Raw genomic sequence first — 27,119 nt, 5'->3', positions numbered from 1 at the left:
AGCCTTATAGCAATGTTGAAAACACTCTCATGGAAAGCTGATGATATCCCCAAAAAGCACAACCTCAGTTGAGGAAAGCTGTTTCACTTGGACCAAGCTGAATCTATTCAACATCATCTGCTTTCTATTTTACTAGGCAACAACAAATAAAAACATCCATCAATGAGGGAAACTGGCTACCCAAGAAAAATTCATTTTTTCCCACTTAAGATAAAGATCTGAGAATATATTTGTATTACTTCCCTTTCCCAAAATGCCATTAAAGTGAAATCAGAGAGATTTTCAAAAAGGAATAGACCTTTAATGGCAAATGGGTTGGGAAGAGATATCTTTGAATGAAAGAGTCACGGATTCTGGAAGATGGAAAAGGGAAGAAAAGCCCTTTGACAGAATGGAGGCAGAATGTGCTGCAGGGGCTTACTGAGCCTTCTATCTAGCTTATCTATCTAGAACTCAGACAGGCTTCAGGTGTGAAAAGGAGCCACAAAGAGACTGATTTGATTGGTAGTCTGTCTATAGACCCATCTATTTCCTTCCCCTCATCATTTTCCCAATCAGAGGTAGCTGGACACTTTATCCCCTAGACAAAACACACATACTCACACATACAGACACCCCCCTCAAGATTCACATTCAGATGAGTATCAGACTCAAATGACCTGGGTTCAAAGCCTAGCTCTCACACATGACAGGTGTGTGATGTTGGAGAAGTCTTTCTGAGCCTCAATCTTCTCATCTATAAAATGAGGACTATGGCAGTACCTACCTCATAGGTTGTTATGGGAATAAACAAATTAATTTACATACAAGATTTACAACAGTGCCCAATATGGCATGTGTTTGCTGATTATTATTATTATCTTCTATTACTATTATTTCCCTATTACTGTTATTTTTCTAAAAAGAAAACCCCAAAGCAACCAAAATGAGAAGTCAGTATTATTTGTCATGGACATCACGGCTGCCACTCCAGCGTTTTCTCCTGCTCTCTATTGTGGGACAGCTGTGTGACTTAGGGGTCAGATGGGGTGTGACTCCACCCTTTGGCCTAAGCCAGTCATCCCAACTCTATCCAGGCACTAATTAATTCTTGGATGCCCAAATTAATCCAGTAAGAGTAAAGCTCAGGGCTTTTTGCTCAGTGGCTAGTGTAGGAAAAGCTTTCTTCTTCCTCCTTGCCTGTTACAGCTCTCAGACTCTCAGTCACCACTGTACAACCACGAAGGAAGTCATCACAGAATAAAGACAAAGACAGGGGCTATGATCCAACTGTTTCTGAAGCCAAATAACCGCCAGACCTTTGAATGATGTGAGCCAGTCAGTTCTTTATTCTTTGAACCGATTTGAATTGGTTCTTCTATTATATCCATACTCCTTGGTATACCCTATGCCAGGGCCTCCAGGTCAAGCCTAATCTTACATGAGGTGTTACCTGGATGATGTAAGACAAAGACAAGCCTTTGGATGAAGCACTGATTGAGGAGAAGCTCAGGGTCACCAACAAGGCCACAATGAAGGTAACAATGTTCATGAGGACATCCATTCTTAGAGCAAACCACCTGAGAGCACAATTAAAGTATAGGAGATGGCCAGAGTTTTCATCATTTAGCATCTTAAACCTAAAATTAAAAGATCAGACAAAATAGGAGATCAGATGTGCTTCCATAGACTTAAGGTTGGGGCTACTGGAAAATTAAGGCAAGGGGCATTTTTAATCAAGGGCTAATGCACTTTACATAGGAATCCCTTACAAACTTGGGAAAATATCCATACTCTAAAATCTGCTGCCATAGGTATCTTTGATTTGCAAATACCCCAAGTGACAGTATTGTGCTGAGTGGGTTCTTTCTCTTTCCCAGAAATGGCAACTAGAACTCACAGCTGAGAACAAAAGGTGCTCAGTGTCTCATGCTCTTCCATCAAAAGATCCCTATTTTGGAGTCAGCCACTCCCCACAAAGGACTGGTGGAATTGATAGTTAGCCCCCTTGATTCATAAGAGGGGTGAGGGCTAATTGTGGAGGAGGGTGCCTTTGGGGAGAATCAATGTTTATGATGGAAAGAGAAGGGAAAGGACTATGTTTAGTTCCCTCCTCAAATCAGAGAAAGAAGAGTCAAGGCAATTGCTTATAAAGCTGAGGGTCTCCTCCAGAAAAAAAAAAAAGCTGACATCTTGTACCCCCATGTGTATTCACTGAGCAAAAGAGAAGGGCACAGAGTAGAGGGGCAGAACGATGACACCACCAAGGATGAGGATAAGACTCGCCCCTGGAGTTGCTCATTTCCCAGATGTGTGGCAGATTCCTGCTGTTGTTACAGTTGGGGGTGCAGAGAGGTGACTTTTGGTGCTGCAGTCTTAATGCAGTATTCCTTAGCATGAGGCAAAGTGGCCCCACATCAGTGGAATGCAGTGTGAGGCTGCCCTGGAAGAGCTCTCTGGAAGACCCAGGCAGGTTTTGATCATCAGCAATGCCCAGCAGAGCTGCTAGGGATTTGGTCCTGTTGGAGTTTCCACCTTGCCACACCACATTGGCACATTTTGCCTGATTAGCAGAAATAAGCAGCAGGAAGAAGAGAGTGGCCCAAGGATGCATCCTCCCAACTCCATTCCCTGGCACCAGCCTCAGGAAACCAGGCTCAGAGAAAAGGGAGAGGATGTTTAAAAGAATAGACCAGGCTTTCCAGAAGCACACCTGGCCCCCATCCTGCATAGGACATACACATAGCACAGTGTTACTACTCCAAGCCTCTGGGTGTGTTAGGGAGGGAATACAGTGAACCCTTGAACAACATAGGTTTGAACTGCATGAGTCTACCTATATATGGGTTTTTTTTTCCAATAAATACAATGTGGTATTGTAAATGTACTTTCTCTCCCTTATGATTTTCTTAATAGCACTTTCTTTAGCTCCCTTTATTGTAAGAATACAGTATATAGTACATATAACATATGAAATATGTGTTAATTCACTGTTTATGTCATCAGTAAGGCTTCCAGTCAATCGTAGGTTACTAGTCGTTAACTTTGGGGGGAGTCCAAAGTTATATGCAAATTTTCAACTGTGTGGGGTATTGATGCTCCCAAACCTGCATGGTTCAAGGGTCAACTCTACATTCAAAATTGAAATTTTAACTGAGCTGAACAATTAACCACAAGAGACATCAGGTTCAACTGCCACTGGAGGTTCCTCTCATCTATTGGGAAAGAGGCTTCATCAGAACAACTGGTAGACATTATTGGGAAAAAACAAAAAACTTTCAATGTTTAAACCCCTAAAGAGTTAAGATTCCTCCACGGGTATAGTCACAAACATCCTCAGGCATTGCTACTTCACCCTGTTCCAAAACTCCTCAAAAGACTCTGGAAGCACCTCTGACCAGCTATGCTGGGTCCTGTAGCACCCTCTGCCTTGTTTCCACCCTAACTTATTTTCCCCAGAGCTTAGTTAAAATATTCTTTTAATTCTTCCCAACACCATGGTGTTTCTCTCCTACAGCTATAAAGCCTACAAATTCAGCTGACGGTTTAAGTGACTTAGAAGTCATGTGTGGTCTTATCTGTGTGGTTGGTTAGACTGCACAGGAACAAAAGAAACAGATTGGAATTTGACCTCAAGGCTCTGTTCAGTCCCGTGACATTTTTGTCTGGTGACAAGAACAATACATGTCAGAAGCCCAAGCCCTCTGTAAAGTCCATGACAGGAAAGAGAGTATAAAAAGAAAGGGACCCCATCAGTCATGTAGGACTCAACTGTCCCGTAGGATTTCCTTGGAAACCTTGGTAGAGAATCTGCAGGAAGACAGAGCTTGTATCTGTCTTGTTTGTCATGAGTAAGTCGATGAATGACTCCATGGACAGGAGACTTTCCTCATGATCAGAACATGGGAAGGGTCCACGTGTGACGCAGGACTCTGGACAGATGACATTCAGATTAAACTAGGAATAGCACAGCCACCAATTGAACTTAAGGGCAAGCTGGCATGCCAAGTCTACACTGAAATCCTAGGTGGCAAAGCATGGGAAGAGAGAGGGGGAGAGAATTATACCCAAACTTGAAGTGCGTGTTGGGTTTGTTTGTTTGTTTGTTTGTTTAAGATTTATTTATTTATTTGACAGAGAAAGACAGCGACAGAGGGAACACAAGCACAGAGAGTGGGAGAGGGAGAGGCAGGCTCCCCACTAATTAGAAAGCTTGATGTGGGGCTCGATCCCAAAACCCTGAGATCATGGCCTGAGCCAAAGGCAGATGTTTAACCAATGGAGTGAGCCAGGTGTCCCATGTGTTAGTTTTTTTTTTTTTTTTTAAGATTTTATTTATTTATTTGACAGACAGAGGTCACAAGTAGGCAGAGAGGCAGGCAGGGAGAGAGGAGGAAGCAGGCTCCCCTCTGAGCAGAGAGGCCGATGCGGGGCTTGATCCCAGGACCCAAGGATCATGACCTAAGCTGAAGGCAAAGGCTTTAACCCACTGAGCCACCCAGGAGCCACTGGTGTGTTAGGTTTTTAAGGCAGGAAAATATAGGGAAAAGCAAATCAAACAACAACAGCAACAAAAAAAAATAGAACACGCAATGAGGCAGATACTGCTATGGATTCAGCAAACCCCATTTTCTTTTCCTCCTTTGGGCACAGCTGGACTCCATTTCCCAGCTTCCCTTGCAGTTTGGTGAGCCCATGTGAATGAAGACTGGTCAATGAGTGTGCAGAAATGATGAGTATCTTCATTGGAGTTAACCCATAAAAAATTTCCCATGAGGTCCTGCACTCACCTTATCCTCCAGTTAGACACAGAGGATCCTGGAGTAGAACCCCAAGACTCTCAGGATGGAAAAGTCCCAGTGAAACAACACCCCTTTCCCCTGCACTATGGACTCTCATTAAAATGTGACTTGAGGAAAAATAAACACGTACTATGTTAAGTCGCTAAAATTTGGAAGTCTTTGCTACCATGGTGAGCCTACATGGTTGATACAATTTACACTGTATTTTAGAAGTTTGGAGCTGGAAGACTCCAGAGAAATTTACTCATCTAGTCCCCACATTTTAAAAAGAAGGAAAGTGCTGTATCCATCAAGTAAAATATAATATGGCCTTTAAAATTTATTTTTATGAGAAATATGTTATAACATTTTAAAAATGCCATTTAAAAATAAAATGAGACAAACATGATTATGAATACTTAAGAAATAGAAAAAATGAAAATTGAAGGAAATATATGAACATACTAATGGGATTTGTGTTGGGGACTTATGGGTGATTTTTTTCCTTCTTTTTCCTGCTTTCTCCTACTTTCCTGAATTGGACGCATTTTGCTTCTAGTGCAAAAAATAAAACATGTAAATTCACATACCAAAGTTGTCATTGAATGAGCTCACAACTTTTGGGCCCCAGATACTAGGGAGAAAGGCCTAGTGCCTTAGACTGCTCCTTCTTGATTCTGCCAGCAATTCACCTACAGTGAGTCCCCAGCATCCCAGACTTCCCTTCTATTCTTATGACCTCCCATTCAGGGTCAGGTGTGAAATGGGGAGCCCTGGAGCAGGGTCCCAGCACCGGACTCACTTGATAATGCAGTCCTCCTTCTTGTCATAGGCGTGGATGATGCCCAGGCCCTGCATGGATGAAGTGATGTGGGAGAACCAGGGAGACCGGCTGATGTTCTCCACCTTCTTGAGCTCCTGGACTCCTCTATGGAAAATGCTGTGGGGAGATCAAGAGGGCCACAGATTAGGGTCTCTGAGGCTCTCTCTTAGCACACACAGGTCTGACTATGCACTCAAGACAAAGTTTAAGTCAGATGGATGCCATATAACTAGGGAGAGGTGTTGGCCCACCACTCTCCTCTAGGACAGGCCATCCCAGTTGTGGGACAGATGGGGTCTCAGAAATGTATGTCCAACATGAATAGACATTTTTCCAAAGAAGACATTCAGATGGCTAACAGACATATGAAAAGATGTTCAACATCACTCATCATCAGGGAAATACAAATCAAAACTACAATGAGATATCACCTCACACCTGTCAGAATGGTAAAATTAACAACACAGGAAACAACAGATGTTGGCAAGGATGCAGAGAAAGGGGAACTCTCTTATACTGTTGGTGGAAGTGCAAACTGATGCAGCCATTCGGGAAAACAGTGTGGATGTTCCTCAAGAAGTTCCAGGGGAACCTGGATGTCTCTGCCTTTGGCTCAGGTCATGGTCCCAGGGTCCTGGGATTGAGCCCCGCATCGGGCTCTCTGCTCAGCAGGGAGCCTGCTTCCCTTCCTCTCTCTCTGCCTGCCTTTCTGCCTAATTGTGATCTCGTCTGTCAAATAAATAAATAAAATCTTTTTAAAAAGTGCTTGTTAAAAAAAAAAAAGAAGTTCCAAATAGAACTACCCAGCAATTGCACTAGTAGGTATTTAAAAAGGATACACAAATACTGATTTGAAAGGATACTTGCACCGTGATGTTTATAGCAACATTATCAACAATAGATGAATTATGGAAAGAGCCCAAATGTCCATTGACTGATGAATGGATAAAGAGATGTGTTGTGTGTGTGTGTGTGTGTGTGTGTGTGTGTGTGTATACATATAATGGAATATTACTCAGCCATCAAAAGAATGAAATCTTGACATTTGCAATGACATGGATGGAGCTAGATTGTATTACGCTAAATGAAGTTCACCAGAAAAATACAAATACCATATGATCCCACTTGTATGTGGAATTTAATGAACAAAACAGATGAACATGAGGAGAAATAAGAGAGAGAAAGGCAAACCATAAAACAGACTTAACTATAGAAAACAAACTGTTGATGGAGGGAGATGGGAGGAGGATGGGTTGAATAGGTGATGGGCATTAAGGAGGGTACTGTTGTGATGAGCACTGGATGTTGTGTGGAAGTGATAAATCACTAAATTCTGCTCCTGAAACTAATATTACACTATATGTTAACTAACTGGAATTTAAATACAAACCTGAAACTAAGGAAAGAAGGAAGGAAGGAAGGAAGGAAGGAAGGAAGGAAGGAAGGAAGGAAGAAGGATCTCAGAAATGTGAGCTATTCCTTGCTGTGGTCTGTTTTGAGTGCTTCTTGTAGCATGAATATCTCACTGCAGGAGATGTGATTCCAGTCTTTGAAGACCAGAAATTTTCATACAATGCAGCTCCTAATACAAGCCAACCACTTTTTGGGACCCAGCCAAAGAAAAAGTGATCTGTTCCAATTCTCGAAGAAAATCTGGTCGGTCAACTGCCAATGCATGGTATTCTAAACGCATTTTCAAAGGTAATTTGAATCATAGCCTCAGGAGCTGACTTTAGAACAAAACCCCTCCACAGGATGCAACTCCCCTGGGTGCTGAAGTTCCAGGAACCTGCTGAGCACCAGACTACTGCCCTCAGGCAGGCACATTGGCAGGCTGGCCCACGACAGGGAATCTAATCTGCCCTCTAGACTCTCAGCTAGGGAGGAGAGGAGAGGAAGGAAGGAAGACCTCGGGGGAGAGGAAGGAAGACCTCATTAGCTCAGAGCTCAAGTGAGTTAGTTGGAAATATTTAGGTGATTCAGTCATAGCAAGCCATGATCTGGCCTGTCTTTGTAGCAAGAAGTAGGGGTGCAGAGAAGAGAAAAACCGTTTGCTAAGTAAGTCAACAGTATAAACTGGAGAACGGACAGAAACAACCGTCAAACACAAGGATTACAAAAACAAGCCTCAGGCCAAGGAGTCCAGTTTAAGAAGTGGTATCCAAGACATCTTTATCTTTGCAAAGCACTTGCAGAAAGTATTTTATTGGGTCATCACAATTAACCCTTGAGGCTGGACAGTGAGGTCATGTGACCTTTCTTGGAGTCACCAGGGAGACAATGGGAAACCAAAGACAGAGCCTAGGGCACTGGTGCTTGTTCCCACAGTCACACCAGCTCCTGCACAGAAGCCAAGGATATAGAGTCCACCCTTCCAGCTGCAATGGAGTCCTATGTCCTCCTTTCCCACTGCCTGTTGGCATCATCTGCAGACTTGACCCACAAACTAGAAACATCCAAATATAAGCCCACAGACGTGATTGCCCAAACTGCTTCTCTTTCCATATCACCCGTATCTGTCTTCATGTCCCTCCCCATCTTGGACCCCTCCTTGGCCTCTCCCATCCCCTAACTCCAAAGACCATCTCAGAAATGGCTCCCAAATCCACCCTTTTCTGCCCCATACTGCTGCCACCTGTCTCAACTCTCATTCAGACTCTACATTTCAAGAATCTCTCATCCCATAGCCCTGATCCTGGCCTTTCCATAGCTCCACCCATCCTCTACACTGCAGCCAAAGTGCTATTTCAAAAACTCAACTTTGAGTGTGGTATCCCTGGATGAAAACAAATGAACTTGTTTACAGGTGGAGGCAGGTCCAGGATTTGGGGGCTGAATCTTTTATAATTTGGGGGGCCCTCTTTGAGATCCTTAGTGTCTGGCCCCAAATTTGGCACATCTAGGAGGATAATGAACATATTGTTGAGTTTCATGAAAACTCAAGTTCCTATAACATTGTACAGCTGATCCTTGTACAGTGCAAGGGTAGGGGAGCCAACCTCCCATGCACGTAGAAATCTGCATATAACTCTTGACTCCTCAAAAACGTAACTACTAATGGCCTACTATTGACAGGAAGCCTTACCAATAACATAAGCAGTTGACTCACACATATTTTATGTTATATGTATTATATACTATATTCCTACAATAGAGTAAGCTAGAGTAAAAAAAGTTTAAAAAGTCATTAAAAAATCAAAGTGAAGAGAAAACCCATTTATAGTATGGTACAGTATTTTATCAGAAAAAGAACCCACATATAAGTGGACCTGTACAGTTCAAACCCATGTTGTTCAAGGTCAGCTGTATTCCAGTTCTAATTTATAAGTCACTCAGAGCCCTACAGTTTCATTTGATACTCTTAATAGCCTCCTGGTTCATGTGCCAGGTATATGTTTTAGCGATTACCTTTAGGGGTGAGGAAACAGGCTTGTCCCAATGTTTTCCAGCTAGTTTTGCAGTAGGGCTGGGGCTCTGGTGGAAATTTCTCTGATTTCCAACTATTTGGCCTTACGTAATACGCACCATGCTGCCTGCTGAGAACTCCAGCTCACCCCAGCAACAGGGTAGAACTGGGTTTCTCGAGGGCTAGGGTCAATCCACCCTCCTGTTTCCCTCCAAGGTGGATGAGGAAGTGCAGTGGGGCACAGCCGCAGCAGGACTCCCCAGTGCCTAGCTGCCTGAGGCTTTCCTCTAACCATGTCAGTGGTTTGGGCGGGGGGTAGTTCCCAAAGCTCAGAGTAACTAAGGACTGTCTTCTCTCTCTTCTCCAGCAGCAGGATGGCAAAGAGAGCTCAGCTTCATGGTTGAGAACACAGCAGCAGACAGACAGCAACTTGGTTACTAGTTTCCTGGCCTAGGACCACCGACTTGAACTCCCAGTCATACCTACCTCTCAGGTTACTCTGAGGCTAAAATGCCAGATGTATGCAAAGCACTGAGCGTAGCACCTGGCATTTCATCAGGACTAAAAATCAGTATGCTCCCACATTCAGAGAAGACAGCAAGGATTTGGCATCCCCTGATACCCCCATCATTGTGCAGAGTTGACCAAATACACACGGTTTCATGGGCTCCTTTTTAAACAGCGTATCGACCTACCGTAAAAGAATGAAGAAGCCAACAGCAAGGCCAGCCAGGACTAAAAGGACGGCAGGAAACACAGCAGCCAATATCACAAGAATAAACAGCACCATAAAAAACTGCTGCAGAAAATTCTCCGCGTGAAACGGCAGCCGCACATCCAGCTCGTCCATGTCCTTGGAAAAACGGTTCATTAGCCTGCCAGTGGGAGTCGTGTCAAAGAAGCTCATTGGGCTCTTTAGGATCTGTGGATAAAATCAAAGAGTCCACGATGAGGTATGTGTTTAGGGAACACCGACCGCTCTGTTGGGGCTGGGATACTTTGAGCAGCATGAGCATTTTTCCAGGACCCAACACAGTGTCCCAGGCCAGCCATCGTGGGAAAGTGAGGATGTCCCCCATTCTTATGGCCCCCCTGAATGAGAGTGTGGGGGAGATTCAGCTTTTGTGTGGAGGCCCAGGAGAGCCCCTGCAGGTCAGACCTCCCTCCAAACCTGGGATGCAGCCTGGGGGGCCGAGGAGGAGGAGGAGATTTTGTGCTCCAGGGGCAATAAAAAGCTAAGTTCCCCTGTGTCTGTCTGACTAGTGTGAGCCACACCTGTGGGCTCTGGCCACGGCCCTGGCAATAAAATTAATCAATAAAATTAATCAATTCTGCCTACTGCAGCAGTGGAATGAGGAGGTGGCCAGAAGCACTTCTTGAGGCCCTCTGTGGTCTCAGGGCTCTTTGGAGCTAGAGATGGCCTGCCGACCAGTACATGTCTGCCCCAGTGCAGTGCGGTGTCCTCAGGGAAACTTTCCTGACCACCTTCACCTCCACCCCTAGTCTGGTCTGAGGACCCACGGCACGTTCCCACAGTCCCTGGAGTTTGCCTTCACAGTCGACAGTAGGTATCTCAATAGCTCACTCAACCGTAAGCTCCTTGAGCATTGTGTCTGTGCCCAGAGCCCAGCACAGTGCCTGATGTGTTGTAGCGGCTCAGTAAGTGCCATTTCCAGCTGAATGGCTGGAATCGCGTGCAGCCCCCGGGAGCAGTACCTTGTCAAACACGAAATCGTGTAATGAGGAGGACGCCATCAGTGTGGTCTTGGTGAAGGTGAAACCTTTGATGACACTAAACGCCAGCACAGACACCATGCTCCCTGTGTACACCCACTGGTACACACGCTGCCCCGTGTCTGCCAGCACTGCACCAATCTCACACGCACTCTTGTTGCCCTGGGGCCCACAGGTCATCTTTGGAGAAAAACAAGAGAAGCACCAAGAATTGGTAAATTGTCAGGAAAATAAGAATTGGTCAGAGGATCTTTCCAGAGAGAAGAAACTAAAAGCAGGTGCATAATTGTGAAGAATGAACCAGGTGGTAAAAATCAGGTCATTTCCCTTTGAGAACCTCTGAGCTTTGCGTGGGTACCCCTGCTGGGCTACCTGCCCCCAAGGCACCTGACTTATGAGGCTCAAGGCTCGAGCCTCAGCACAGTCAGTGCGCAAACAAAGCAGACAAAGCAGGCAGGCACAGGGTAACCAGAGAGCTTCTGTCCCAGAAGCAACTATGCCTCAGGAGACGAGACGTGATGTCGGGCCAGAAAAATTACAGAAGCACAGGAAATCTGGATTCCACGAAGTTGGCAGAAGAGCCCCCAGGCAGCCCATCAGGCCAGCCCCACAGTCCCCTCCCTTTCCTTTTCTCAAGGAGCATCTTGGGGGATACTGGTCCACTGTCCTGAAGTCCCTGGTAGGGAGGAGGGAGTCTGGTGAACCACAGAGTTCTGGGAAGAGTCAAGACCACACGCAGCTCCATCCTGCTGGGGGGAGAACACACAATTCTGCCAGCATTTCTGGGGAGCGGCCATCTCCTCCTCCTGAGAAATTGGCAGCTTCATTTTTCTCTGAGCCATGTGCTAAAAGTCAAAACTGCCTTTGGGGAGCAAACAAGCATCTTTCTTTTAAATGTCATTTTGCTGATTACAGCAATAGAGGAAATGTAAACCAGAGGTGATGGCTGATGGATGAACATCCATAAAAGCAAAAGCATCCCTGGGGAGCTAATTGATGAGAGGCCTAGCTTGAACAGGAGGCTTCACTGTGCATCAAGTTATGTCCACAGTGCCTGGGGGCAGGGCAAGCACCTGGGTCTGCCATTCCTGCTACATGCCCAGTTAGCCAATGGCACTGGCCCACTGGGGAAGCACCACACCTAGGACGAGGTTCCATTCTGACCAGAAACCTTGGGCTCTCCAAGAAAAGAGCTCTTAATGAGCCAGGGAGGATCTGGGAATATTCTAGAGACAGTGCTCTTCCTGCACATTGCAGAGCTCCCACTGGCTTCTCCCCTTAGGAAAGCCCTCAGGAAGCTGTGCCAACCTCCAGGAGAGTTATAGTGACCTCTCCCCTGCCCACAGCTCCCCAGTGCCTTCCCACCTCAGTTGTCATAGCAACAGAACTATACCAAAATGTTATCTTGCAGGATGGGCCCACAGCATTCCCCCGGGGCTCCAGGAAAGCTTAGAAACCACTGGCCAAAAGCTGGGAGAGTTTTTAGCAAGCTCCAGCAAGAGCAGAATTTTCAATCCTTCCCAGGAGGGACCCTGGTCTAGAGGAGACCTTTGGGTGGCAGATACCTGGTGTCTGAGAAAGATACATGGTAGCTCCACAGCACAACCAGGAACTGAGTCTGGCTTTTGCATGTCTGGTTCCTGCAGAGGGACTTTGGAGGACAGAGAGAGGTGAAACCCTCTGACACCTGACAGTGTCAACAATAAGAGGTCGGTTTCTGTTCAGAGGCAGGAAAATTAACAACCATGCTAGGTTCCCCTGGCCCCTCAGGGCTATCCTCAAGGTGCCTCACAATGGAGACTGCAAGATCGACTCTATTCTACACAGGCTTGACTCCACAGATGTGCTACATTTGTCTGGCATGATCACAATCTTTTAGTCAATCCTTTAAAACCTGAAGGTGGCATATAAAAATCCAGATGTCCTGCTTGTCTTGCAAAATCAAAGGGAATTTCAGGAATTGAGCTGTGCAGACAACTCATCTCAACTTCATGGAAAGGGGCAGTGGGAGGTTCCTTGGGCGGTGTTGGGGGCATTCATGCTCTCCGTCAGCAACTGACTCAACATTTTCCAATGCCAAAGGGAGACTCACCTGGGAGCCCTTGTCTAGCCAGAGACCCAGCCACCAATTGCTGAAGGCAGAGCTGCCAATCATCAGGAGGAAGAGGGACACCGCGAACAGAGAGAGGAGGTAACCTACAAGAAGAGGGGAGATGTCCAGGGGGTTACAGAGGAGGGGGCCGCAGTGGGTCCAACCCTCATAAAAAATTCAAAGCCTGCAGAAAGAGGGCCCCCACCCCCGGGAACCTCCTTCCAGGCTGCTGTCACAAGTCTGGGTGTTGGGACCCTGAACCCCAATGGGGACACGTGTTCCACCTGGTTGGAAAATGAGTCCAAATTGCCAATATATTGGGGAAAAAAAACCCCACCAATATGCACCTTAATAGAAGTAACTCAGTATTCCTCAAAAACAAACAAAAACTCAGTCTTGCTGGGCAGAGACAGGGAATAAAACTGTAAGGTATTTTTGCACACCGAGACGGGAACCTTGCACTGAAGGCAAGCCATGAGTGGATCGCTGTTGTGCTCAGTAAAGAGGCAGCGAGGTGCGGAAGAACCGTGGCTGGTTCCTGCTGCTGCTCACTCAGTTTCAATAAATAGAGTCTGGCAGCTTTAATGGAGATAAAGGGTGATTCCATTTAAAAGGCTGTATTATCACACTTTGGATGAAAAAAAAAAATAAAAGCATTGATAAATGGCTCTAGCATAAAAGGAGTAATTGTTAAGGAAATCATAAAATGTGAACCCAACAGTTTGAGAAAGGATTTTTTTAATGCAAATTAAATCAAGAAACCCGTTGTTTTATATCGAACCTCCAGAAGCCTTAATGTATGTGTGATACGTTTTCCAGGTCACGGTTCCTTCCTGGGGGGATTCAGTCTGGACGAGCTGGTGCAGAGGAACTAGGGAGACAGACACAAGTCCTAGGGTGCCTGCTGGCAGCAGAGGAGAGCCCATTGGGTCGGGCACACCCCTCCTACATACCCATTCCCGCAACGGGGGCAGTTTTCCACCCTTCCTTCCATTGTCCTACACTTTGAAATTCCCAGCACACTTTTGCTCATGTTATTTGATTTGATCCTCATCACAGCCCCCATAAGGCAGGTGGCTTTCAGTCTTGGGAGAAATATTTATGAAGCAACTACTATGTGCTCAGCCCTGAGATCAAGGTGTTGATTGGGTCTAGTTCTCCAGAAGTAGCTCCTGAGAAGGGGTTAGGAATGCATGGAGCTTATTCAAGAGCTGTAAGGCATAGGAAAGGGAACACTAGAAGGCATCTCATCAAGCCAGCGACCTCTGTAGGCATCTGGAGCTTAATGTGGAGAAGGGTCGAGCCAGTGTGGAACACATACCCACCAGTGTTCACCTGACCAGAGGGTAGAGGATGTTTCTACAAATCCCATTGTCCCCTGGGTGAGGGCTCCTCCCTGTGAGGGTTAATTCCCCAGCTCTTCTGGCTTGACCTAAGGCTGGCAACCTGCAGAGAGAGCCCCCAGGCAACAGAACACAGCTGGGAGTCCGGCTTCATGCACTGAAGTGCTAAAAGCACCCACAGCAAATACTGCAGGGTCAACCAGAAGGAGGTAGTAGCTCCTGTCTTCTCAGAGCTCATGCCTTGCACATGAAACCCAGGACCTCCTCCTCAGTCAGCCACTGCCTGGACTCCCAATTCCCTCCATGGGGATGATCCAAGTCCTCTCCGCTTTCCAAAGGGAAGGGGAAAGGACTGTTAAATTCCCCAGGAAAGCACATCCAGAGGTACAGGGATGCTGGCTAAAGCAGCTCACAACAGTCGGAACTGAGTACTCGTCCCCTTCCTCTCCTTCACAGAGAAGCGTGAAAATGTCAGCTCCAAAGCAGAATCCTAAATCAAACATGGCTTTTATACACAGAGATAATAAATAGAGCTAGATACAGGGGTGCCCCTGCACATGGGCTCTCTGCACCTTGCTCCAAGAGGGGTAGTTGTCACACCTCAAAGGCGCCATGAATAGAGCTACTATTATACCCTCTGCCTGGGAAGCTTCATGCTTCTTTGAAAGCGTCCAGCCTGACTTTCTTTCGTTGTGTCTCTCTCTGGGCCTGCAAAATGAGGGAGATGCCCAGTGGGTTGGCGGAGCCTACTGAAAGACATCCTGGAGCACAAAGGGAACTAGTCAAATCCCACGGTAGCGCACCAGCCCAGCCGGGAATGCTGACGACGCTCTTCACCTTGGTGTGCTTTAGAAAATGCCCTGATGCCAGGCATGGTGGGCGCCGCCTCCTTTAACTGGATCCCTTCCTATAGCTTTGAGAGCAGGTGATTTCACACGCTCAGTTTCCCCTCCAGAGTAGGGAGGGTGAGGAGAAAAAGAGGAGCAGGGTTTACTTTCTCCACAGGACCTCACATTCTAGGCAGCCTGGAGCTTTCCTGGGAAGGCATGGAAGAGATGGTGGGCACCTCACTTCAGCCTTGGCCGCCTCCAGAGTGATAAAAATATGTTGTCTTTCCAAACGTGCATGCATTTGTCAGAAGCACCATTATTGGTGCCAAATTTCATCGATTCAAAGACTCACATTTTTTTTTTCACATTTTAACATCTCTGAAATCATGATGTGCCTTCCATTCGGTAGTATGCCATATCATCTAATTGGCAGAGATTTTTCTTTCTAAGTGGTACATAAAACGATGGTGAACTTAAAATGGATGATATCTTAAATTTGACAAAATACACTGAGGTGTGTGTGTGTGTGTGTGTATGTGTGTTTCCAGCTACACATTATTGAGGAACAGAGCTCTAACTTGGAAAGCCTCCAAGGGCACTTTGAGGAAAGAGACTGTGGATCTGGATCCCTGGCCTCTTGGCACCCAGCCCCAGAAAAGGGCATACAGTAGGTGCTCAACAAATGTTGAATGTATACAGGGGTGGAAGGGAACAATGTGTGGGGAGGAGAAGAGGGAGCTTGACAAGGCTGGCACTCACCAGACTTATCTCTTCTCTCTGCCTTCCTGGAATTCCGACCCGCCCTCAACCTCAAAATCCTCCCCCTTCCCCACCTTCTTACCACAGTGCCCCCCAGAAAACTCCTACATATCCTTGAAGGACCAGTCCCAAGTTTGCCAGCTCTGTGAGGACCCCCCTGACTTGCTATGCCCACTCCAACTCCCATTACCTTTATCCCAGTTTCCCATGATTACCGCCTTGCCTGTGTCGCCCACCAGACCATGAGCTCCTGAGATCTCATATTTTTGTCTATGCAGATGATTGTGGGGACCAGCACATAGCAGAATGCTTAGTCCTCCCACCCAGTCTCTTCAGTGCTGCACATTCCTTTCTCAACGCTCCCCATAAAGAGTGTGACACATCTCTCTTGTGTGTGCCTTTGCCTCTAACCAGTCTCTGTGCACTGCTTTGACCTAACTAATAACAATAATAACTACTGTTGAGAATTACTCTATGTCAGACACTGGGCTAATCATTTTATGTGCAGTTTCTCATGTAATCCTTGTGGGAACCTATGAGGTTGGTTATTATTTCCCCATTTTATGGATTAAGAAACTAAGGTTCAGAGTAGCCTAGTATCTTGTGCCAACTCATATAACTAGTAAGTGGTTGAGCCAGAGCTTGGACTCAGGCAGTTGAACCCCAAGGCTCACATGACAGTAAGTTGCATTAATTCTAGTTGCCCCCAAAGGACTTAAAATGGGCCTACATTTCTCTATCCAGAATGCTCCATAAACATTTAAGACTATTATAACTGAGGGAACGAATAGCAAATACCTTTTATGTCTAAAAATTCTGAGTCTGTTTCAGGTTCTTTTCCTTCATCTTTCCCATCTCTTGGAGCCAAAACTAGGGTGAGAAATAAAGAGAGATCTGTGTCTGCTCATGAGCCATGGGCAATGAGAGAGGAGTGGTTTGAACTCAGATTGTACCAGCATCTTCTTCTCTCTCAGGGGGGCTCTCCTTAAGGGCTTCCACCATTGCTGCATTGTAGATGTGCTCAGGATCCTGGAGACAAAATGACAGTCCTTCTGAAAGCTACAGGACAGGCCTGCTCCCAGGCTAGAGAGCCAGAAGGAAGGACCCCACCTTTTGCACAGAGTTACCTTGAATTGCAACCCTCGGAGATTGTGAATCAGTTTTGCATAGCACCCTCTCTCCTCCATTAACTCCTTGTGGGTTCCCTTTTCACAAATCTCTCCGTCTTCTAACAAAATGACTTCATCACAAGACTCCAAGAACTGCAAAGATACAAAAACAGTCTACAGTGAATTTCTGTCTGGTAAGAGAAGAGAGCCATGCCAAACTCCCATTCAGTGGCACCACAAGCTCCTCTAGTACAGAGGTTCTCAACCTTGGCACTATGGGCACTGAGGGCTGGATCATTCTTTGTTGTTGGGGCGGGGACAGTGGGCTGTCCTGTGCATTGTGGGATGTTAGCAATCTCCTCCTTCCTCTACGTACTAGATGACAGTAGCACTCCCGTGCTCTAGCTGTGATAAGCAAAAACATCTCCAGATGTCAACAAATGCCTTCTAAAGGGCAAAACGCCCCCCAGTTGAGAAGCACTGATCTAGTGCCTACTGGTGTCATGAGTCCAAAAGGACCCTCTGGTTGTCACTGTGAAACACTGTTCCCTAAGTGGGCCAAGAAATCTGATCGGGGGCAGGTGGGATTTGGAATATGAAATCGACAAGTTACTGCAAGACAAGATCTGGTGGAGAGGGGTAATATGACCTCAGCAGTGGCCTTCCTTTGCTAGAATGTTACAAGCCCACCTCATTACCCTCATGTAGCCCAGAAGCAGAACATGGAGCAGTCCCCGGCCACCAGGCCCCACTCCTCCCTTGATCACAACCCCTTCCCCAACTAGGCCTGAGGAGTTTACACCAGCTTTATCTCTATGATAAAAATATAGTACATTTAATATGGCATCCCACATTTTGCCCAAAACACTTCTGATTTTCTAATTTGAGCTCCCTTCATTAACATATCACTCCTGAGATCAAAGAGTTCTGCTAATAGGGGTTTCCTCTCATTTGGAAGGAGATAGATTTTTCTCCATAGGATCAACCCATCTAAGAGCAGGAAGCTCCTCCTACAGGAGCAAAATGCAGTGAGATTTAAGATGGCTCAGCCTAACCAAGCCTTTGCAAAACAGCCCAGAGGTCTTCCCCTATATTGAGGGTCCACCCAAAATCAAATTAACTTTTGACGCTCTTGACTCAGAGTTTGAGAGAAGCAGCTACATTTGGTCACTGTACTCCTGACAGGACGTTGGAGGAATGCCGGTGGTGTCCAAAAGGCCAGGTGACAATGGTTCTGACAGCTTGGGCAGCTCCAGCCTTTCCACCTCCCTTGGACTAATGACTCAGCTCCTTGCCCACTTTCCCAGACAGCTAAGCAGAAACAGCCTGGCTTTTCATGTCCAGTTGAGACACTTGCTGAGAGAACCTTTTTCCGGAAAATAACCTCTCACCTTTACATAGCCTATTTTAACTTTTCAAAACCTGACCTTGTTCGTCTCTTATGTCTCAATGTCCCACAAGCCAGTAAAGGAAATGGCAGCTGTGTGATCAGCCCATTCTCGAGATAGGGAGATTGAGGCATCAGTGCGGGGTACGTGACAGCCTCACAGCCTTTTCTTTCTCTGGGGGGAAGTTCCTGGTGAAGGCCCTCTGGCTAGTGAGTTCCCCCAATTCATGCCAGTGAGATCTGGCATGATTTGAGCAGTTTTGTTCGCAAACACAAAATCTGACCCTGGGTTGGTTTTCAGTGGCAACTGCAGGCCTCATTTCATTTGTTTCCTCAAGTAAATGAAAAGCAATCGCCCAGCCCAAGCGCTGGGAAGCATCCGGATTGGCTGTGAGCCCACAAGTAAAAGCAACAGAGCAATGTTCTGGAAAAGCCCTGGGGTTCCAGTTCAGGGGCTTGGAACCCCCTCCTCCCCAACAACGGACAGCTGGACTGAGACTCCAGTGCCATCTGGTGGCTGCTTGCATTTTTCAATACTCAAAAAAAAGAGAAAATGACCTTGGTGAAAGGTAGACTCTTCCAGGAGACAGGCCTGGGGAAAAGATAGTTCTTGCCTGAGGTCATGCAGCTAGTCATCAAGGTTCAAAGACTGGACAGAGCTGAGGTGACGATTTCCCCCAGTAAAGATTCCTGCAAAGACAGCTATGACCCACAGTTGTCAGGGGCCAGAAGTCCCCCTCCAGATCCCCAGAACCCTTCAGGAGGACAGCCCTCCCCACTGCAGGGGGTCTCCAGCGCTTGGGCCCTCACAGTGCGGAGCTGTGGTTACAACACTTAGCACCCTGGCTGGGCGAGAGCCCATTCCCACTGACCTCATGGAGGTCCAGAGGAAACCCAACTTTCTCCTCCACTCTGATGCCTGGCCAGCAGAGCAACTTGTCTATACCACTAGATAGATGCTTCCTGGAGGTGATTGAGCCCACTCAACAGGAACCCAAAATTCAGATGCTTGGAGTTTATTCTGAGAACTCCAGTCCTCAGCAAAGGGACACAGGCTGGGGGCAGAACTACAGTAATGGGAAGGAATGGTTTTCCTGGGTCTTTAAGAAATGTCCCCCTCTTCAAACTGGCCCTTCTGGCCACTGATAGAAGCTCCTAGAAATGCTGCTTAGAGCACCCTGTAGCCATGGTGACCTCATTTGCCTCCCCCTCCCCTAGGTTGACTTACCCTTACAAAGACAATGAGGTCTGTCTCTTACCCCCAGACCAGGCCCCTGTTGAATATTTTCCCCACAGGTGGCACTAGAGGAAAGAAGACAGGACTTCTGCTCCAACAGTCCTCTCAATGCAGGTCAGTCCCATGGGATCTCTCCTCCAGCAGGAAACACACACATGTATATACATACACATATACATGGACACATACCCCACACCTATACAGACTCACTGTGAAGAGGGGAGATGGAGGCAGGAGGAAATCTGGTTTGTCTCAGGGTAGAGGGGAGCCTTGGATTCCTATCAGGTATTCAGAGCTCTTGATGACGTTGACACTGTGAGAAATCTCTCCACCCTGCCTGATTCTTGAGCCCTCTGGGCAAGCTTAGTAACTCCTCAGTAATATTCATGTTCCTAAGCCTAAGAGAGCAGCTCTGAGAAAGGAAAAGAGTCTTGCCTTAGCCCAAAAGCCCTGGTCTCCAGCCTTTTTCCCCTGGCGAGTGATGCCAAGAGCATCAGAGCCCCTTATCCCCCTCCCAGGCACTCTGTCCTCAGGCCCACCTAGCACTTGCTGAAGGAAGGGTGGGGACTGAATTTTTTCTACTTGGCTTCCCACCTCACCACCATCAGTGGTCCAGAGCTGGAGGAATTGCCCCATGTCCACCCCATAGATAGGGGTCATTTACTTCTGGAGAGTCTATCCTCTGGTGGAAGAAAGGTCTTGGTTCCACTGAACCCAAATTTAGGACCAATAGAGTCTATGCCCAGAGAGGAGCAGGCAGGGCTATGTGCAAGCTGGGGTGGCTGGGGAGAATCATGAATGTAACCTGCACATCATGCTTCCTCCAACCCTGATGCTGACTCAGCCATGGATGGGACAGGTTTAGGCAGAAAAGGAGACTTGTGAGCATTAGACACCACACCCCTCCTGTGACCTCATGAATCCTGCCAGTCCCAGTTACCTGCAGCTGGTGGGTCACCAGGACGATTGTCTTCCCCTTGAGTGTCTTCTTAATGCACTCTTCAAAAACGTGCTTCCCCACGTGGGCATCTACTGCTGACAGGGGGTCATCCAGCAGGTAGATTTCATGGTTTGAGTAGACAGCACGGGCCAGACTGATCCTCTGTCTCTGCCCCCCAGAGAGGTTGAGGCCCCGCTCCCCAATCTGTAGGCAGGAACAATGTTACTGTCCATCACTGGGCCCCATTCCTACCCTGCAGTCCTCAGGGAACAAGAGTTTCTTGAAGCTTCTCAAGACTCTTTTGCAGACTGATCATTACTACATTCCAGTTCCTCCACCCCCTACAGGGACCCCCTGACTGTACCAGATGCCCTGGGAAGTGGAAGACTCACCCCTGTAGGCAGCCTTGTGGGCAACGGCAACTAGGGAAAAACTCCAGTGTTGAGTGAGGGGGACCTGTCTCACAACAGCCTCATTCTAGTGCATATACCATAGAGAGGGGCTATGTCTTGACCATCAACACCAGAGGGAATTGTTGAGCAGAAGCTCTGGCAGAGTGGACAGGTGAACAGGAGGGAGCAGAGCCTAGGAGCACATGGATAAGGAGGCTCTCAATTTGCTTGCTTATGTACCAACTCCCCACCTCCACTAGGACCTCTAAGCTCCACAAAGATGGAAGGCATGTCTACTTTGTTTATCACTCTATCCCTAAGGCCTGGCATCACACCTGACACAGAGCAGGTGCTCAGTAAGCATTTGTAGAAAGGATGAATATCTAGATAACCTACTTTAGGTTCTTCTGTCCAACTGACCCCAAAGTGAGTCCCCATTAGGTTCAGCCAGGCACTGGGCTGAGCACAGGGGAAGGACACATGAAGCTGGACAAAAAATTCCCTATCTACTGGTAGCTCACATATCAGCAGAAACTGAGAAACATAAGCCAAGTACTCTGGGGCAAATTACTGCAGACTGTGGGATTCAGGAAAGTCTCCCTCAAGGGGGTGGATTTGTGGTTGGAATTGAAAGGTGGTAATAATGGCAAAAACAGAGGTCTGGAGGCTGGAAGTCAAGTGTACACTTAGGCAAGTAGGGATGAGTAGAAGCAAACCCTGGGGAGATGGGCCAGGGCTGCAGCAAGAGAGATCTTGAATGCCAGACCATGATGGCTGTGGTATCCAATTCCTTGACACAGTGCATTGAGGGCCCTAGCAGAGAAAGGTAATGTTTTCTGAATTCATCTTTCTTCAAGATTCTTTAGCTCTCTGGTCTCCTCCTTTGCTTTTGGGCAAAACCGAAGACTAAACAGAGTGCACACTGGGATGGGGAAACAGAAAGATGGCATGACGACCTCCCTCCCTGAGTCACCTGAGTTGGCAGGCTCAACCCTGGACCCAGGCAGGTTTTTGGACAAGCAGCTGAGAGCAGTGTTAGGAGGGCAGAGTAAATGAGGCAAGCAGGAGTCCTAGAGACCAGTTACAATGCAGCACCCCTGGACCTCTGTCTTTGAAAGACAGAGCCAGTCCACAAGCTATGGAAGCAGATTTAACCAGAAACCTTCTCTAAGTTAACAGGTGGTTTGGGAATGGCTCCAAGAGTTACCACACTGAACCCAACACAGGTAGAGTTGGTACCATAACCATTGTTAATATTCCCTCACGAATAAACTCAGATGAGGAATTCAGGGTGGTAGAACTTGGCTTTTCCCACACTTTCTGGGACATTTCTGTCCTTCAGAGCATCCAAATGTGGATGGAACCAGGGCCTGCCAGCCTCAGCCCTTTCAACCTGGGCAGCCAGGCTGCCATGTTGCTACAGTGCAGCTGAGCTCCTAGCTCTGCTCACCTCAGTCAGGTCTCCATAAGGAAGGCTGTTCAGGTCTTCCTGAAGGGCACAGACACGAACCGTGTGCTGATACCTGTGGACACAAATGACATAAGTCAGCATGGTGACAAAAGACCCCATTGCTGCCCTGGATTGCCTGGAAAGGCATTACTGGTGTCACTGAAGTAAGACAAGGAGTTGGCCAGTTGCTTCATCTTTGATGTCTAAATGCAGCTTCCCCCTGACCCCTAGGCATTCCCCACACACCTGATACAGAGTTGACTTAGGGATGACTCCTTCCCTCACAGGTTTTCTGCCCTGAGAAGAAGATGATTCAATGTACATGAAACCTCTGAAGGAAAGTCTGGGGACACCAACTGCTAGCACTGTTTGACTTGGGAGTCAAACAAGGGAGTGACCAATATGAGCTGAGGTCACTGTGGGAGGCTTCCCAGAGGATGCAAGACCATAAATGGAAGAAATGTGTGTGGGTAGAGGGTAACAGCAGGGTGCTGGGATGATTACTAATGATGACCCTGACCTCTGCTCCAGGATTCTCCTGTATCCACCAGTCACTCCTACCAGGTTGGAGACAGCAGGATTTTCTCCCCCTGAGAGACCTGAGTACAATGGACACAGAGAATACTGCCTGAGGGACAGAAGCCAGGAAAGAATAGGATCTCAGTTCCTTGGATCTCCTAGCTTCCTGGTTTTGTCCCTCAGCATTGCCCACTGTCTAGCACTGGGCCAGTCTGTAGGGAGTCTAATGGGCAAGGCCCTAATCAACTCTCAGCACCCATGCTGCTGGGATCAGCACCTCAACCTGCAAAGGACAACAAAACTGCAGTAACCATGACCTACCGGGCATGACCCCAGTCTCACTCCCTGGGAAATTCTGACAGCAAGGGATCCAGGAAAGTCAATAAGTTAGTGGGTATGAACTCAAAAATGCTCAGTCTCAAGCTATGGGAGAATTCCACACCCTCCTCCTTGGGCTTTCTCTGTACCTCATTCCCACTCAGATGGCTTCTACCATAAATAGAATCTTTCCCAGAGTACCACATTGCTGCTTTCTAAATTAGTTCCTGCTCTGATTTCCCTGATGTTCCTGGTATCAGTTCAAGGTCATGCCCTATGCAAGGCACAGTCAATTCCCATCACTGGACCCTAGGTTTCTGTCCCACTTGACAGGCTGCCTGCCTCCACTTAATTAGTTGACTAATTAATTGATTGATTGATTAGCTGATGGATATCATCAGCATTATCAGCATCATTGGGATCCTCTCTTCTCAATGCATGACAGTGGACAAGCCTCACAACTCCGACTTTGCAGGACACACTTCCCCAACAAAGGGCACCAACAAGAGAGTGGGCAGGCAGATAATGGGTAGCTGCCCTTCAGGTGGCATGCTAACCCCTGGCAGCACTTAATATCCTGGGGCAGAAGCTGGGCATAACCCTGAGCATCACACCCATACACCAACTTTAGGAGTGGTATATATGGTGGTTAAGACTGGGGGCTTTGGCAAGGTTAACAATATTTACATTAGACAAAATAGACTTTAAAGCAAAGACTGTATAACAAGAGACAAAGAAGGGCATTATATAATGATAAAGAGATCAACCCAACTAGAGGATAAAGCAATTGTAAGTATCTTTGCACCCAACATTGGAGCACCTAAGTACATAGAGCAAATATTAATGAATGTAAAGAGAGAAATTGATGGTATTACAATAATGGTATAAAGCTTCAACTGCCCATGTACATCAGTGGATAGATCATTTAGACAGAAAATCAATAAGAAAAGTGTCTTTGAATGATGCACCTGAAAATACACATTCTTTTCAAGTGCACATGAAACATTCTCCAGAATATGTCGCATGTTAGGCCATAAAGCAATCCTCAATAAATTTAAGAAGATCAAAATCATAGAATGCATCTTTTCTGATCACAACAGTAATACAACTAGAGATCAACCACAAGGAAAAAAAGTGGGAAAAACACAAACATGTGGAGTTTAAACAGCATGACACTTAACAACCAATCAAAGAAGAAATTAAAAAAAAATACATGGAGACAAATGAAAATGAAAACACCAAGGTTCAGAATCTCTGGGACACAGCAGAAGTAGTTCTAAGAAACAAGAAAAAGCTGAAATAAACGATCTAAACTTACACTTAAAAGTAACTTGAAAAAGAACAAAGCCCAAGGTGAGTAGAAGGAAAAAAATAATGAAGATTAGAGCAGAAATAAATGACATAGAGATGAAAACAAATCAGAAAAAAAAAATCAATGAAACCAAGAGTGGGTTCTTTGAAAAGATATATAAAATTGATAAATAGCCAGATTCACAAAGAAAAAGAAAGGACCCCAAAAATAAAATCAGAAGTGAAAGAGAAGTAACAACTGACACCTCAGAAATACAAGAGATTATAAAAGAATACTATGAAAAATCATGCCAACAAACTGGATAACCAAGAAGAAATGAATACATTTCTAGGAACATATAATCTTCTAAAACTGAATCAATGAGAAATAGAAAATTTTGAAATACCAATTACTATAACAAAATTATATCAGTAATAATAATAATAGTAATAATGATAATGATAAAAAATACCTACTAAAAAATAAAAGTCCAGGACCAGATGGCTTCACGGGTGAATTCTACCAAACATTTAAGAAGAGTTAATACCTATTCTCAAACTATTTCAAAAAATAGAAGAGGAAGGAAGGCTTCCAGATACATTCTATGAAGCCAGCAGTACCCTGATACCAAAACCAGGCAAAGACACCACAAAAGAAAAGAAAACTACAGGCCAATATCCCTGATGAACACAGATGCCCAAATCCTCAGAATATTAGCAAACCCCATTTAACAGTACATTAAAAGGATCATTCACCATGATCAAGTGGGATTTATTCTGGGGGTGCAAGGATGGTTTAGTATTTGTAAATCAGTCAACATGGTACATCACATCAACGAAATGAAGGCTAAAAATCATACAATCATCAAAGATCCAGAAAAAGTATTTGACAAAATTCAACACTCAGTCAAATAAAAACTCCCAACAAACTAGGTTTAGAGGAAATGCACTTCAACATAATAAAAGCCATATGAAAACCCCACACCTAATATCATACTCAATGGTGAAAAACTGAAAGGTTTTCCTCTAAGACCAGGAATGAGACAAGGATATCCACTTTTGCCACTTTGATTTAACAAAATCCTGGAAGTTCTAGGAACAGCAATCAGACAAGAAAATAAATGAGGCATTCTTATTGACAAAGAAGAAGTTAAACTGTCACTATTTGTAGATGATATGATACTATACATAGAAAATCCTAAAAACCCCACCAAAAAACTACTAGAAGTAACAAATGAGTTCTGTGAAATTGCAGGATACAAAATTAATAGCCAGAAATTAGTAGCATTTCTACAAACTCATAAGAAATTAGCAGAAAGAGAAATTAAGAAAACAATTCTATTTACAATGGCACCAAAAAAATAATAAAATACCTTAGAATAAACTTAACCAAGGATATGAAAGTTCTGTATTCTGAAAACTATAAAACACTGATGAAAGAAACTGAAAATAACACAAATAAATGGAAAGATATACAGTGCTCATGAAATGGAAGAATTAAAAATGTCCCCACTATCCAAAGCAATCTATAGATTTAATGTGATCACTATAAAAAATACCAAATCAGGGGCCCCTGGGTGGCTCAGTGGGTTAAAGCCTCTGCCTTCAGCTCAGGTCATGATCTCAGGGTCCTGGGATCGAGCCCCACATCAAGCTCTCTGCTCAGCGGGGAGCCTGCTTTCCTTCCTCTCTCTGCCTGCCTCTCTGCCTACTTGTGATCTCTCTGTGTCAAATAAATAAATAAAATCTTTAAAAAAAATACCAAATCATTTTTCACAGAACTAGAACAAATGATACTAAAATTTGTGTCTTTGTATACAAAAGACCCCGAGTAGCCAAACAGCCCTGAGAAAGAAAAACAAAGCTGGAGGTATCACAATTCCAGATTTTAAGATATACTACAAAGTTATAGTATTCAAAACAGCATGGTACCGGCACAAAAATAGACACATAGATCAAAAGAACAAAACAGAAAGCTCAGAAATAAACCCATACTTAAAAGGTCAATTAATCTATGACAAAGGAGGCAAGAATATATAATGGGAAAAGACAGTCTCTTCAGCAAATAGTGCTGAGGGGCTCCTGGGTGGCTCAATCAGTTAAGCATCTGCCTCAGTTCAGGTCATGATCCCAAAGTCCCAGGATGGAGCCCTGCATCAGGCTCCCTGATGAGCTGGAAGTCTGCTTCTCCCTCTTCTCCTCAGCCTGCTCATGCTTTCCCTCTCCCCCCACCCCACTCTCTCTCTCTCCCATTCTCTCAAATAAATAAATAAAATCTTTTGGAAAAAAAAAAAAAACAGTACTGAGAAAACTGGACATCTAAGTGCAAAGAATGAAACTAGGCCAGGTTATAGCACCATACACAAAAATAAACTCCAAATGGCATAGACCTAAATGTGAGACCTAAGGCTATAAAAATCCTAGAAGAGAACACAGGCAGTAATTTCTCTGATATTGGCAGTATGTCTCCTAAGGCAAGAGAAACAAAAGCAAAAATAAATTGATGGGACTACATCAAAATAGAAAATTGGGGGGGGGTGCCTGGATGGCTCAGTCAGTCAAGCATCCAACCCTTTATCTCAGCTCAGGTCTTGATCTCAGGGCTGTGAATTTGGACCCACTAACAAACAAACAAACAAACAACCTTTGCACAGCAAATGAAACCATCAACAAAACACAAAGGCAACCTACTGAGTGGGAAAAGATATTTGCATCTGATAAAAGGTTCAT

General features: G+C 45.6%; 1 protein-coding gene across 1 annotated transcript in view; it reads right to left on the bottom strand.

Annotated features, from left to right (window-relative positions):
* Positions 1 to 27,119, bottom strand: part of ABCC12 (ATP binding cassette subfamily C member 12) — a gene marked incomplete at both ends in the record, with an annotated part of 63,310 nt that overhangs the window by 10,268 nt on the left and 25,923 nt on the right. Inside the window, 11 exons of the mRNA XM_080828151.1 lie at positions 1,433 to 1,619; positions 5,563 to 5,700; positions 9,685 to 9,911; positions 10,706 to 10,903; positions 12,816 to 12,919; positions 13,597 to 13,686; positions 16,546 to 16,617; positions 16,701 to 16,776; positions 16,875 to 17,009; positions 20,421 to 20,624; positions 22,263 to 22,335. Coding sequence (XP_080684277.1) covers positions 1,433 to 1,619; positions 5,563 to 5,700; positions 9,685 to 9,911; positions 10,706 to 10,903; positions 12,816 to 12,919; positions 13,597 to 13,686; positions 16,546 to 16,617; positions 16,701 to 16,776; positions 16,875 to 17,009; positions 20,421 to 20,624; positions 22,263 to 22,335 — 1,504 coding nt within the window. The remainder of the gene's footprint in view (positions 1 to 1,432; positions 1,620 to 5,562; positions 5,701 to 9,684; positions 9,912 to 10,705; positions 10,904 to 12,815; positions 12,920 to 13,596; positions 13,687 to 16,545; positions 16,618 to 16,700; positions 16,777 to 16,874; positions 17,010 to 20,420; positions 20,625 to 22,262; positions 22,336 to 27,119) is intronic.

The sequence above is a fragment of the Martes martes genome (genome assembly GCF_963455335.1).
Source record: "Martes martes genome assembly, chromosome: 17".
In the NCBI taxonomy this organism is placed as follows: Eukaryota; Metazoa; Chordata; class Mammalia; order Carnivora; family Mustelidae; genus Martes; species Martes martes.
Note: the sequence above shows the minus strand (reverse complement) of the source record. Positions and strands in the feature narration are given on the sequence as shown.